This window comes from Gekko japonicus, unplaced genomic scaffold, assembly GCF_001447785.1.
Source record: "Gekko japonicus isolate JY-2015 unplaced genomic scaffold, Gekko_japonicus_V1.1 scaffold1727, whole genome shotgun sequence".
Classification (NCBI taxonomy): domain Eukaryota; kingdom Metazoa; phylum Chordata; class Lepidosauria; order Squamata; family Gekkonidae; genus Gekko; species Gekko japonicus.
Window position 1 is genome coordinate 377,088 of NW_015161451.1, and position 13,341 is coordinate 390,428.

General features: G+C 58.5%; 2 protein-coding genes across 2 annotated transcripts in view; both read left to right on the forward strand.

Moving 5' to 3' along the window:
• ACAP2 (ArfGAP with coiled-coil, ankyrin repeat and PH domains 2) overlaps nucleotides 1-10,092 on the forward strand; it is a 45,603-nt gene extending 35,511 nt beyond the window's left edge. Inside the window, exons 15-22 of the mRNA XM_015429069.1 lie at nucleotides 106-252; nucleotides 483-670; nucleotides 1,519-1,617; nucleotides 5,172-5,359; nucleotides 5,549-5,658; nucleotides 6,091-6,201; nucleotides 6,921-6,982; nucleotides 9,914-10,092. Coding sequence (XP_015284555.1) covers nucleotides 106-252; nucleotides 483-670; nucleotides 1,519-1,617; nucleotides 5,172-5,359; nucleotides 5,549-5,658; nucleotides 6,091-6,201; nucleotides 6,921-6,982; nucleotides 9,914-10,017 — 1,009 coding nt within the window. The 3' untranslated portion in view covers nucleotides 10,018-10,092. The remainder of the gene's footprint in view (nucleotides 1-105; nucleotides 253-482; nucleotides 671-1,518; nucleotides 1,618-5,171; nucleotides 5,360-5,548; nucleotides 5,659-6,090; nucleotides 6,202-6,920; nucleotides 6,983-9,913) is intronic.
• A 2,864-nt stretch (nucleotides 10,093-12,956) lies between these two features.
• The window catches only part of XXYLT1 (xyloside xylosyltransferase 1), an 8,521-nt gene continuing 8,136 nt past the window's right edge, over nucleotides 12,957-13,341 (forward strand). Inside the window, exon 1 of the mRNA XM_015429071.1 lies at nucleotides 12,957-13,121. Within this exon, the coding sequence (XP_015284557.1) occupies nucleotides 12,957-13,121 (165 nt within the window). The remainder of the gene's footprint in view (nucleotides 13,122-13,341) is intronic.

The following is a 13,341-nucleotide window of genomic DNA, read 5'->3' on the forward strand; positions in this document are numbered from 1 at the left end:
GGTGGGTGCCATCGGCCAGGAAGCCCTGCAGATGAGCCGGGGGGGGGCCCTCACCTCCCGGCCCTCAGCGGGGAATCCTGCCCCCCCCCCATGCAAGAGCCAAAGGAACCTCGTTAGGCCCGGCTCTTTTGGAAACCCTCCACCGTTTGCCTTGCAGCTCATGTGTGAATTGGGGAATGATGTCATAAACAGAATTTATGAAGCCCGGAATGAAAAAATGGGAGTGAAGAAGCCGCAGTCCGGGAGCCAGAGGTAAAGCGGCGCTTGCTGTCTTGCAAATGGACACAAGAATCGGGTGCCGAAGTAGGGCTGCCGCAGCCAGTGGCCAGGCAGGAAATGACTCTCGCCTTTTGGTCCTTTGGAGGGGGTTAGTGGGGGGAGAGGAAGATGTGGAATCTTTAAGGGGGGGGGATGCAGCCGTTCTCCCTTCCTGCCTAGAAGCTGCTCCTCCGGCCCACACGGGGCTCCTTTCCTCTGCGCAGGCAGGAGAAGGAAGCCTACATCCGGGCCAAGTACGTGGAAAGGCGGTTTGTGGAAAGAGGCCCCTTCCCCTCCTCCTCCGAGGGTCCCGGCGTGAAAGCCCCGCCTCCTCCCGGCCAGGAAGCGAAAAGGCACAGCGGCCCCGAAAAGCCCCCCGGGGCCCCCGACGCTCTGCCTGCCTCTCCTCAAGGTACCAGGTGCTTGGAGCACATCCGTGCTGGGGGGGGTGGGGTGGGGAGTCGGCCTTCCTGCCCGGGACGCTTGTGGTGGTGGGGGGGAGCGGGTCTCGTGCTAATGGAGAGGGAAAGGTTGGCCTCGCAGTGGAGGAGACGGTCAAGGCTCCCTTTCCCAGACAAAGTCACGCCAGTGGGGTGGCGCTTGGAGACGACCCCCCCCCCCCCCCGGGGGGGGCCGGGGGGGGGGGACGGGACAGAAATCCATGAGTGCGTGTGCGTGTGTGTGTGCTTTCTGCGGGGTACTAACCAGCCTGTCTCCTCCCCACGGCCGCCTCCTCCTCCTCCTCTTCCTCCTCCTCTTTCCCCCGCCGCCTCCGCTCCTTCTGCCTGCCCTGTGCTTTGCTAACTTGCATGTCCCCAGTGGCTGGCGTAAGTAGCGACGAGTCCCGGCGGGAGTCTCTCTTCTGTCCCGATGAGCTAGACTCACTCTTCTCCTACTTTGATACCTCCTCAAAGCTGCGTAGTAGTAAGTACCACTCTCCCAGCCGTTCTTGTGACTTGACTCACCCCACGCGGTGGCCCTCTCTGATCCCCCCCACCCCCTCTCGTCCGGCGGCTGCGTGGCGCTGTGTGCTTCGGTGAGGGAGTCAGAGGCTCTCGCTTCTCCTCCGCTTGTAACGGGCTTGCCTTGCTGTGGGCGGGGAGGGGCTGTTTGGGGCGCTGGCCGCCTCCTTCCCGGTGGTTTTGGGGCTAGAGGGAAGGCGTCTCACGCGTTGTCCGTGGCCTCCTGGCCTGTCAGGGAATAGACCGCTGCTCCAGCCTCCTGGTTTCCTCTCCCCACGGTGGCGCTTTGTTCACACAGTGCGAAGCAACGACAGCGGATTCCAGCACAGCGCAGAGGACAGCAGGGAGCACCTGGCCTCCACCGTATCCGCCAGTACCTTGTACGAGGGGGAGGCAGGTGAGCGCTCCTGGGAGCCAGGCGAGGGACCCCCTCTGGGAGGAGACGCGGGCGGAAACCTCCTGATTCGTGTGTAGCGGAGTGGTTGTCTTTCAAGTTGCTTGAGAAAGCACACACACACACACACGAGAATGGTACGATAAACGTAGGCATATACGGCTGGTTGTTATCAGACGCCTTTCCAGAACGATGAGCCACTGGAGACGGGGGGGTTCTCTGGGTGACGCTCGTGTCTGACCACTTCGGGGTCCGTCCGCGTGGCCATCTCGGTTCTCTGCCCAGTTCTTCCCAGAAGAGAGGTCTTTCTGCCAATGAATTTCTAAATCCATCCCCCCAGTATGTCAGATTAGATTTTCTTGTTTGTTTACTTAAAAAAATTCTATGCCACCTTTTCACCGAATTGATGGTCCCCAAGGTGGTGGACATTGAAATAATTCAAACATTTCAGACATTAAAATTGTGTGTGTGTGTGTTTTAAATCGTTAAAACTATAAACACAAACAGAGAAGAGTTAATAAGAGTTAGTGAGAGAACATAAAAAACTCCAAAATCTTCACCTGATAGTGGAAGGCGACAGGAGAGACACAGACCAAGAGGACTCTGCCTGGGGATGGGGCTTTGGCATCATAGCCGAGAAGGTCCTTCCTTGAGTTGCCACTTGGCGATCGCATATGTATTCTTGGACTCCCAGAAGGCTGTTGACGAGTCCCTCACCAAAAGCTCCTGAACAGACTTAGCCATAACATCCGAAGAGCCCTGCTGGGTCAGACCAGGGAGGGTCCATCCAGTCCAGCACCCTGTCTCACTCAGTGGCCAACCAGTTCCTCTGGCAGGCCAACAACAGGGCAGAGAGGTCGAGGCCCTCATAAGAACATCAGAAGAGCCCTGCTGTATCAGACCAGAGAGGGTCCCTCTAGTCCAGCCTCCTGTCTCAGACAGTGGCCAGCCAGTTCCTCTGGAGGGCCAACAACAGGGCAGAGAGGCCGAGGCCTTCATAAGAACATCAAGAAGAGCCCTGCTGGGTCAGACCAGTGAGGGTCCACATAGTCCAGCATCCTGTCTCACACAGGGGCCAACTGGTTCCGCCGAGGCCTTTCCCTGATGCTACGGACATAAGAGCCCTGGAGGATCAGACCAGTGAGGGTCCATCTAGTCCAGCATCCTGTCTCACTCAGTAGTGAACCTGTTCCTCTGGAGGGCCAGGAGCAGGGCAGAGAGGCCGAGGCCTTCCCCTGATGTGGCCTCCTGGCTCTGGGATTCAGGGGTTTAGTGCCTCTGAGTGTGGAGGTTCTCCTCAGTCACCAAGGCTAGTAGCCACTGGCAGACCTCTCCTCCATGAGCTTCCTTTTAAATACATCTACCCTTGGAACCTTTACTGCATTCACTGGCAATAAATTTCATAATTTGATTACTCATTGAGTAAAGAAATATTCCTTTTGTCTGTCCCAAAGCTGTTCCCATCAACTTCATTGGGTGTCCCCCGAGTGTTACTATTACGGAAGAAGGTGGAAAACCTCTCCATCCACTTTCTCCACCGCACATATTAATTTTATAAACCTTTATCATGTTCCCCCTTATTTGTCTTTTGGCTAAACTGAAAAGCTGCAGACTCTTTAGCCTTTAAGAACATAAGAACATAAGAGATGCCAATGTTGGATCAGGCCAAAGGCCCATCCAGTCCAACACTCTGTATCCCACAGTGGCCAGAAATACCAGTGCCATCAGGAGGTCCACCAGTGGGGCCAGGACATTAGAAGGACATTGGTCTCAGAAAAAGTGCTCCAGTCTCTTCATCACCTTGATGCTTCTTCTTGTTGAGATATGGTGACCAGAACTGTTCACAGTATTCTAAAGAAGGCACCACCAAAGCTGTATATAAGGGTATTATAATATTTTCCGCTTTATTTTAAACTAGGAGCAAAGCCCATTGTAGAAACAATACAACGAGCTCTAGAAGGATGTGACACATCACTGCCCCCCCCCCTGCTTTCTACCCGCTCCCCAAACCCTGGGGTTGTGGGGCGCCGAAACGGCCCGTCACTGGATCCCTGTCCAGTCAGAGGCCGGCTGGCCATGTGCATTTGGCCTCAGCCACCGGCTGTGGCGGCGGCAGGATCAGCTTCGTCCTCATGAGCCTCCACCCGCTGGAGCATCCAGGCCATCCGTTGCCTCCAAGGACACCGAGGCCCGGTCCCTTACTTTCTCCCCCCTCCGCAGACCCCAGGGTCAAGGGGCAACGGAATGCCCCACCACTGGTTCCCTGCCCGACCAGGTGGTGGAGGCCTGCGGGTTGCCTCCACCGCCCCGGCACACACCGGCCCCCATCTGATCGCAGGGCGGTCGGCTACCTGCAGTCGGCCTCAGCTGATGACGACCGCTGCGGTGCTGGCAGGATTTGCCTCGGCCTCGTAAGCCTCCGCCTGCTGGAGTGTCCATCCCGTCTGGCGGCTCCTTGCCGACTGAGGGTGAGATGCTGGCCCTGCCGGCTCTGTGGGCGGGACTGAGGCAACGCAGCAAGGCAATGCAGCCAGTGGATACAGACCCCTGGTGAGTGACACATCAGGGAGCCAATTGATTTGGGAGTGCATGGAATCTTGCCACTCCAAAACAGAATTATATATGAGATCCTTTTCCTAATAATCCTCAGGGTAGAGTTTGCCTTTTTCACTGCTGCTGCACACGGAATCTGCATTTTAACTAAGCCGTCTGCTCCAACCCCAAGAGCTTTCCCTCTCACTCCTGGCCACCCCATCAGCGTCTGTTAGGATTTCTTTACACTTCCACTTAACTGCAGTGAACATCCTTTGCCATGTTGTTCCCCACTCACCCAGTTGAGAGAGATCCTCCAGGGGCTTTTCACAGCCTGCCCTGGTTTTCGCCATCCGAAATAACTGGGGAGGGTAGCTGCATTGGTCTGTGTCCCATGGCTGCAGCTTGACTTCGATTCGGAAGCCACTCCGCTGCCCTGGGTTTCTAGTTGGATTCCCCCCCCCCCGCCCCCCGGTAGGAGGAGTGAAATCAACGTGCAGCAGCAGCAGCAGCACCTCCTTAAGAAAACAGCCAGCTTTCCAGAGTGGTGAAAACTTTTGAGAATCAGAATGCCCGTTGTCAGCTGCCTGAGACTCAAGGGAGCTTTGTCTTTGGAACGCTCTCCTGGACTAGGACCCGGCTCCTCTGAATCACTTGGCCACCTCACTACCCCTGCCCCCCCCCTTTCAGCTCCTTTGGGAATAAATTAAACGGCACCAGTCCCAGTAATGCTCCTTGTGGGGTGCTGCGTATACAAGTTACACACACAGGTGAAAAGATAAGCCGTTTCCGGCTGTCCACGTGGGATGTGGGACTTGATGGATCCTTGGTCTGCCCCCCCCCCCAAGGAAACAGAGCTGCTGGCCGGTGGCCGGGTGGGGGGAGGAGGAGGGCACTTTGGTCCCTCTGGGCTTTCAGGGAAACTGGGTCAGCCGTTCTGGGAAACAGGGTGCCGCGCCAGAGGGGGGATGGCCCTGGGCTGGCTCCAGCGGTGCTCGTCCATCTGGCCCCCTCTCTTCTTCCAGGAGGTGAGAAGCAGGAGGCCGCTGCCCCCGTTGACTCCCGGGGCTCAGTCACAGGGCTGCAGCTCTACCGGGCCTCCTACGAGAAGAAGCTCCCTCGGATGGCGGAGGCCCTGGCCCACGGGGCAGCCGTGAACTGGGTCAACATGGAGGAGAACAGGTCCACGCCTCTGATCCAGGCAGTCCGTGGGGTGAGCGTGGCTGCAGGGGATGGATGGGCCCGTGCTCTGGGCAACCGGGGACACACACACACACACGACGCCTCAGTGTCGTGGCTCTGCTGGCCGAGGGGCGGGGGGCTGGCCCGGAGGCTGCCACGTGGCTGAAACGCACCCCTCTCCCCCCCCCCCCCCGGTGGGCCTTGTGCTTCTGCTCCGCAGGGCTCTCTGGTCAGCTGTGAGTTCCTGCTCCAGAACGGGGCCAACGTGAACCTCAGGGATGCCCAGGGCAGAGGACCCCTGCACCACGCCACGGTCCTGGGCCACACCGGGTAGGTGGCACACACCCCCCCGACTGGCCTTGTGGGGGGGCCCCCTTTGTGGGCACTTTGTGAGAGCGGGCAGCCGGAGTTCTTCCATGTCTTTCCCCCCGTTCTCTTCATTTAAGGGGGAGCCCAGTATCCGCACAAGGGCGGGTTCTGTGGAGAGGCGGCAGGGATCTTTTCCCCCCTGGATGAATAAGCACCCGTTTGCCCAAAGGGAGGAGGGCGCCTGTGACGCTGCCTCCGGTCTGCCCCGCCCCTTTGCCTCGTTGCCAGTGGGAGCGCAGGTGGTGCCCCCAGGCTGCCCGGGAGGGAAGGGCCTTTCCCCCGAAGAAGCCTCTCCTCTCCTCTGCCGCCCAGGGGAGGGGGGAGGTTTAGGCCCTGTGGCCTCCGTGGCCGAGGTCTTGCAGCCGTGTGTTGTTTTTTTCCCCTGCGGCACAGGCAAGTGTGTCTCTTCCTGAAACGAGGCGCCAACCAGCACGCCACCGACGAGGAAGGGAAAGACCCCCTGAGCGTGGCCGTGGAAGCGGCCAACGCGGACATCGTGACGCTGTGAGTGCCGGGCTGGCTCTGGTTTGGTGGGCGGCGGGCGCTCCCCCGTCTCGGAGGCCGGCTGGGTGTTCTGGCCTGGACCTTGTGGGCTCCTCCCGTCCCATGGCTGCTGCAGCTGGACTTTGACTCGGGGGTGCGTCCACTGCCCTGGGTTTCTAGTTGGGTTCCCCGCCCGCCCCCCCCCGCAGAATTTCTTTTTTGGCAGCCTTTTCTTTCCCTTGTCCAATGACCTCTGCCCCTTGAACAGCAGGGCCCTTTCTGGGGAAGTATCAGGACAGGAGGGTCAGGGGAGGCTTCCGCTGAGTGCCAGCCTGTGGGGCCTTCATGCCTGCCTGCCTGTGAGCTTCTCAGAAGCCTCTGGCTGGCCACTCTAGGAAACAGGAAGCTGAGCGAGGGTGAAATGATGTGTGCTTCCCTTGGGTGGAGGCTTGGGATGTGGACTTGCTTTGGGGCGCGTGCAGGGATGTCCTCCTCAGGCGGACTAAGTCAAAGGCCTGTTTCTTTTCATTGAGTTCAGAGGAACAGCCAGAATGTTTCTTCTTCTGTCCAAAGACGCTTCATTCCCCGATTTGATTGGAGGCCTCTGTGAAACCCCCCCCCCCATTTACACATTAGCATATTGGAATTCCGATGGCTGGAACAGACCCCCCCCCCCAGGGTTCAGCCCTCCTTGGATCCCGCCTCTCATGTTTCGGTTCTCTCCAATCTTCCCCCTGCAGGCTGCGTTTGGCAAGAATGAATGAAGAGATGCGGGAATCCGAAGGGCTCTACGGCCAGCCAGGTCAACATGCTGCTGACAGCCACACTGAGATGCAGTACAGGAAATGCATCCAGGAGTTCATCAGTTTGCAGCTAGAGGAGGCGTAGTTCTTTGAGCTCAGAGAAGACGTCTTCTCAGTCCTGGCGGGCCACGGGGGCCGCTTGGGACCGACCGAGGGCATGCCAGGGGCTAGGGGCGCCCGGTGGCCAGCCAGGAAGCAACCTCTGCAGGAGGCCCCATTCAGCACCTCCTCCCCCCCCCTGGGGGGGGAAGGGGCGCGTCCGGAGGGCTCTCCCGTGGTGCAGGGCCTTGAAGCACCATTGTGGGGCGTCAGAGGCTGGTGTGGTGTGTTGGAAGGGTAACATTGCCCCAAGATCTGTGGGTGAACCCCACTGGGGAAGCCGCCGCCTCTCCCTGCTGTGTGGGGGCGCTGTGCCAGGTATGAGAGAGGGGCTGGCAGCAGGACTTGCTCTCCTTCGAGAGCTCAGAAATGCTGGATAAATTATGCAAACAAGCACCTTTGCATAACTTTTCTGCATCTGCACTGAAGGCCCCCCCCCCCACAAATTATACTGGCGCTGCCATGCCCACGTGTGCCCCCTGCTCCGGAGACTTCATCAGGTGTTGCCAGGAGTGCCGGGGAAGGCGCATGTGCTGGGAGAGAGCAGTGCTGGCAGAGGTGTGTGTGTGTGGGGTGCTCTCGGCGGAGCGCTGAAGAGCGGCGTTGGGGCTTCCGGTCCGAGGGGAGAGAACTCGTCTTCCAGGCCAAGCAGAAGGGAGTTGCCACTCCCCCTACCTCAGGCTGCTCTCTGCTCAAGGGGCCCGGAGGAGGGATCCTGCTCAAGGAGGCCGGGCAGGCCCAGTGGGGGGTGGGGTGGGGTTCTGGCCCTGCTGCCAGCCCCGTTGTGTGGCTGGGCAGACGGCTGCTCCTGGGTCCGCGGGTGAGGGACTGGTCTGGAACGTGGCGAGATCGAGGGACTGCCGCTTCACTCACATGTGCCAGGCCAGGGAGGCGGGGAGCGTGCTGCCCTTCCTCAGGACTTTGCGAGGAATCGTCCCCAATGTCGGCTCCGTGTTCGAAAGGCAGCTGCTGGCCTGCCCGCCCACCCACCCACCCACCCACACACCCGCGTGCTTCCCCAGGCGGGGGTTCCAAAGCAACCCAAGCCTCTCTGGGAACTTCATTTTCCTGTTCCTGCGTTGGCTCCCTTGGTTTCTTTTTCTGCTGCGTTCACTATTTCTCTAGGGAGCCTTTTCCGTTTGTGGGAAGGGAAGGCACTGAAACGCGTTTTGGAAGTAAGGGTGTGGACTGTGATCCAGACCAGTACAGGAAGTGCCACGTCCCTTGGGTACTGGATTGCAATGCGGAGTCCGTCAGCTCCCTTCCCTCCGCTGTTGGGAGTCTGCTTGATGCTCTGAGCAGCCCAAAGACATGCTTCTCCCCCCCCCCCTACTTAGCCGTTCACTGGCTGGCTCCGTGGCCTTGTCCTGGTGAGCCCGGCTGCATTCATAGTCCCAGAGAGGAGAGGCTGGCGCTCCGTGTGTGTGTGTGTGTGTGTGTGTGTGTGTGTGTGACAGGGAGAGAATGCAGCGGTGCCCCCAGTCCATGATCTGCTGCTCCTGGGAACTCTCTTCCTCCTCCACGCCAGGAAGAGGCCGCCGCATCTCCCCTCTCCCAGCCTTGAGCAATGGTGGAAGAGACCATCTCCCTTTGGAGGGCTGGCAGCGGCCCCCTGGACATGGGGAGGGGGGGGAGAATGTCCAGGAACAGGCTGTGGTTCACGGGGTCCTTCCTCCTCCACCCCCCATGTTCCTTAGGGCCCCCCAATGCCTCCTCTCACTCCCTCCTGTCCTCCCCCCTCTGCCCATCTGCCACCGCGTTTTGCTAGCTGCTGCTTCATTCTTGCTCTGAGATGCTGCCCTCTGTTTCTAACGCTGCGCTTTCCCCCCCTCTGTGGCTGCACTCGAGGGTCTCTCTTCAGGTAGAGTCTGGCTCTGGGTGGTTTCCCCAACGCGCGCGCATGCCGCTGAGGCCCCCTCTGGACTGCAGGGGGTGGGTGCAATGCCCTGGGCGCCAGCCCTGGCAGCCGCCTCCTCCTCCTGCTGAAAAAAGTAGGGGAGGGGGGGCCACACCCGCCGTGTGTCACCTGCCCTTTGTTTCCGAGTGGCCCCGGGTGGGACCTGCCCCAAGGAAGGAAGGGAGGGAGGGAAGCTCCCCGAAGAAACATGGGCGCGTGGGGAAGGGGGCTTCTGCCTGACAGCTGGGGAGGGGTTTTTTATCAGGGGCATTACACCGCAGCCACCCCCTGAAGGTTTACAGGAAGGTGGGGGGGGGAGGGGGGCTCCTCATCCCTGCCCTGCAGAGGCTGCTGCCCGGGCACAGGCCCATCCCGAGGGGGAGAGGGAGGCGGCCCTCTTGCTGCTGCCGCCGCCTCTGGAGGCTCTAGACGGGGGTGGGGGGGAGGGGCTCACTTGCAGTGTTCCCTCTAAGCTGAGTTAGTGTGAGCTAGCTCACAGCTTTTTTAGCCCTCCGGTTCACACGTCCTTAGCTCAGAGGAAGGATGTGGCTCCAGAGCAGATTAATTGATGCAGTGGCCAAATCACCTGCTCACAGCTTCAATGCCAGTAGCTCAAAAGTAGAATTTTTGCTCACAAGAAGACTCCACAGCTTAGAGGGAGCATTGGTGGGGAGTACAGCATTTCTTCCACCCCCACCCCCCACAACAGAAGTGTTATGACAGGGAAGAGCCCGTGGGTTCTGTGTGCGAGGACACAAGGGTGTGTGGTGGGGGGGGGAGAGGGGGGTTTCACCAGGTGAAAGGCAGCTCTGTTTTGCTAGACCAGGCAGGAACCGGGGTGTGTGTGTGTGTGTGCGCGCGCAGCGGGGACCGGGGGGCCCCTCCCTCTCGGCTGCCTTTCCCAAACCTGTTCCTTCCTTCCTTCCTCCTGCAGGAGACGAGACCTACCAGGACATCTTCCGTGACTTTTCACAAATGGCTTCCAATCACCCCGAGAAGCTGAAGCGTTTCCAGCCGCCAGGCGCACAGAAGCCCTGAGGGGGCCGGAGGGCAAAGAAGAGCAGGCATCGATATTGCCCCACCCCCACCCCCCTGCAGAGCGGCACGTCTCCCCCACCCCTTTCTTTTTTATATATACATAAAAAGGCTTTGGTTATACCTTTGTCTTGCTGGCAGTTCTGTCGTCTGAAAAGCCCCCCTGCTGTTGATGTGGTGGGAGGCAACTCTGGAGAAGGGGGGGGGGGAGGTCCCCTTTGGGTCTGCCACTCTGTGTGGTGAATCCTCCCCCACCTAGGTGGTCTGGGCGTGGGGCAGAGAGAGGCCGGTGCTTCCAGTTTGAGGATTGAGGTTTATAAGATTATGCATGGGAAAGAGCAGGTAGAGAAAGAGGTACTTTTCTCCCTTTCTCACCATAAAAGAACTCCTTGTGGGCACTCCATGAAACTGCAGAGCGGTCGGGTAAGAACGGATAAGAGGAAGTCCTTCTTCACCCAAAGAGTGATTAACACTTGGAATTCACTGCCACAGGAAGTGGTGGCGGCTACAAGCATGGACGGCTTCAAAAGGGAATTAGATAAGCATATGGAGCAGAGGTCCATCAGTGGCTATTAGCCACAAGGTATAGATAGGGACTCTGGGGCAAGTGATGCTCTGTCCTCTTGATGCTTGGGGGGGGGGTCAACAGTGGGAGGGCTTCTAATGTCCTGGCCCCACTGGTGGACCTCCTGATGGCACCTGGTATTTCTGGCCACTGTGTGACACAGAGTGTTGGGCTGGATGGGCCTTTGGCCTGATCCGACATTGGCTTCTCTTATGTTCTTATGTTCAGTTTGAGAGCCAGTTTGGCATCGTGGTCAGGAGTGCGCAGAGGACTCTGATCTGGGAGAACCGGGTTGGATTCCCCACTCCCCCTCCACTCGCACCTGGCTGGATGACCTTGGGCAAGTGTTGGGATTCTTTGATCCAGGGTCGATGGTTGTATTGCAAACACAAGAGCACACACTTAGTAAAAGAAAAATATCTTTACTATAAAAACAAAATAAAACATGGGTAGGGTGCTTTCCCAAACCTTAAAGGTCGAAGAAGACGGGGACGGTAAAGGATGAGATGCTTAGACAGTGTCACAGATGCAACGAACATGAAATTGAGCACACTTCAGAGGACGGCAGAAGACAGGAAGGCCTGGCGGGATCTGGTCCATGGGGCCGCGAAGAGTCGGGCTCGACTGTGCGACTGAACAACAACAAAAGGGTATTTTGGATAAAAGAAATAAAATAAAAGGTTACATACTTGCAGTTGCTCTCAGTAATATATGCTAACAGCTACATCTTTCTATCTGTCTTGGCTTCTAGAAGAGAACTAACTTTGGTTCACACAAAAGGCCATAAACCTTGTGAATACATGAATGCTAGATCAAAGCATTTCCACAAACAAGTTGTTAGTTGACCAATACAAAGGTTACAGGTCACTTCATTAGGGTAAACAACTCCCACAAACTTTCCCGCCCTTGAATACATTATGTAATGTAACATCCTGTTTCCTAACAAACAACATTTAACTCTGTAATGACTGAAGTGTAAGCAACTTGCAATTCCAACAGCAAGCCATAGTTCTGACAAGAGCTGTCCTTGAAAAAGAGCAGTCTCTGTCAGAGCTCTCTTGGCCCCACCTCCCTCCCAGGGTGTCTGTGGTGGGGAGGGGAAGGGAAAGGAGTCTGTAAGCCGCTCTGAGACTCCTTCAGGTAGTAAAGGGCAGGGTATGAATCCAATCTCCTCTTCTTCCTGGGTCTCTGGGTGCCGGCTGCCTTCCTGGCGGGGTCCCTATGCCCCATGCGGCTTCTTGGCGTGAGCGAGTGCCCAGCAGAGCTGGCAGCCTCCTCTTTTCCCAGGGTGTCTGTTGTGGGGAGGGGAAGGGAAAGGAGTTTGTCAGCCCCTCTGAGACACCTCTGGGTAGTGAAGGGCCATGGGGTATAAATCCAATCTCTTCTTCTTTTCCACACTGTGGTCAGGAGGCATGATGCCTGCGTCTTGCAGAAACCCCCAGATGGCACACGCTGCCACCCTGGAGTCATAGTGGGGGGGGGCGGTGGTAGGAAAGGGTCGGTGTGTTTGCCTGCAGTGGCAAAACAGAACAGTCTAGCAGCGCCATGAGGACGCTGGCATTTCTGTCCGTCTGACCTGTTGTGACTCAGAGCCCACTTCTGCCAGGACCTGCGGGAGGGACCTGTGGCTCACAGGTCACATGGGTGTGTGTATGGAGGTCTTGGTCTTTCAGCTGCCCCTGTCCAGCACGGGGGGGGGCACCATTTAACCTCCGTGTCTGCCATGCCCCCCTGCCTTTGCTCTGCCTCCTTCAGGGGAAGTGGGCAGGGGCTTCTTGTCCCCTTATCTCCCCCCCCCATTTTCATTATTCCCAAATAGAGTGATGGGAGCAGAGGCGGCCGTTAGCTCCCTGCTGTTGCCACCCTCACCTGGACAAAGGGAGATTAGGGGAGAGACGCACCCCCACACACACCTTCTCTGCTGGATTGTGCTGCTCCCAGGCTGGCAAAGGGGATCCATGGAGTGTGTGTGTGTGTGTGTGTGTTGTGGTCTACTTATTTATTCAATTTATACCCTGCCCTCCCTGCTGAGGCAATTGAAATCTATGGTAAACACAACCAAAACCCATGAATCCGTTATCCTGATATTCAGATAGAGTGCAAGAGGAGAGAATGTCAAACTTGAAACCGTACTCTCCTAGGTGGCGATAGTGGTGGTGGTCCTGCACCAGTTCCAGGGCTCTCCAGGCCAGGGCGATGCTCCTCCTGGGTGTATGAGGCGGCTCCCGAGTCGAAGGCCTGGCGGGAGAGCTCCGTCGTGCAGGTCCCGCCCGCAGGTCCCTCTCTTCCGGGAGCTCATCCCACCAAGATGGAGCCGCCACCGAGAAGGCCCTGGCCTCTTGGGACCTGCGAGGGCCCACCGGTTCTGGGCCCCTGGATGCCGCCCGTGCTCTCTGGGGAAGCCGTGGGGGAAGGCGGCCCCTCGGGCAGCACGCTGGTCTTTACAAACGACCAGAAACCGAAGCCAAGCGCGGCAGCGGCGCCTCCAGGCTGTCTCTGGCCGTCTTCCTCAGGCCTCTCTGCGGAGCCCGTGTGGACGGGGGTGGGGTGGGGGTTGCAGAGTTCCGCCGGCCGTCCGTTTGGTGTGTGGGAGGCGTCACGAGGGTCCGGGTCCTCCTCCGCGCCCCTGCCCTGCAACTCGACCACGGCGGCCTGTGGCGGAGGGGGGGCTGCTGAGCGGCGTTTCGCCCCAGCAGCGCCTCCGCCGCCTCCAGCTCCCCCCCCCCGCCCCGCCCCGGAGGTCCCTCCCGCTCGGGGCTGCC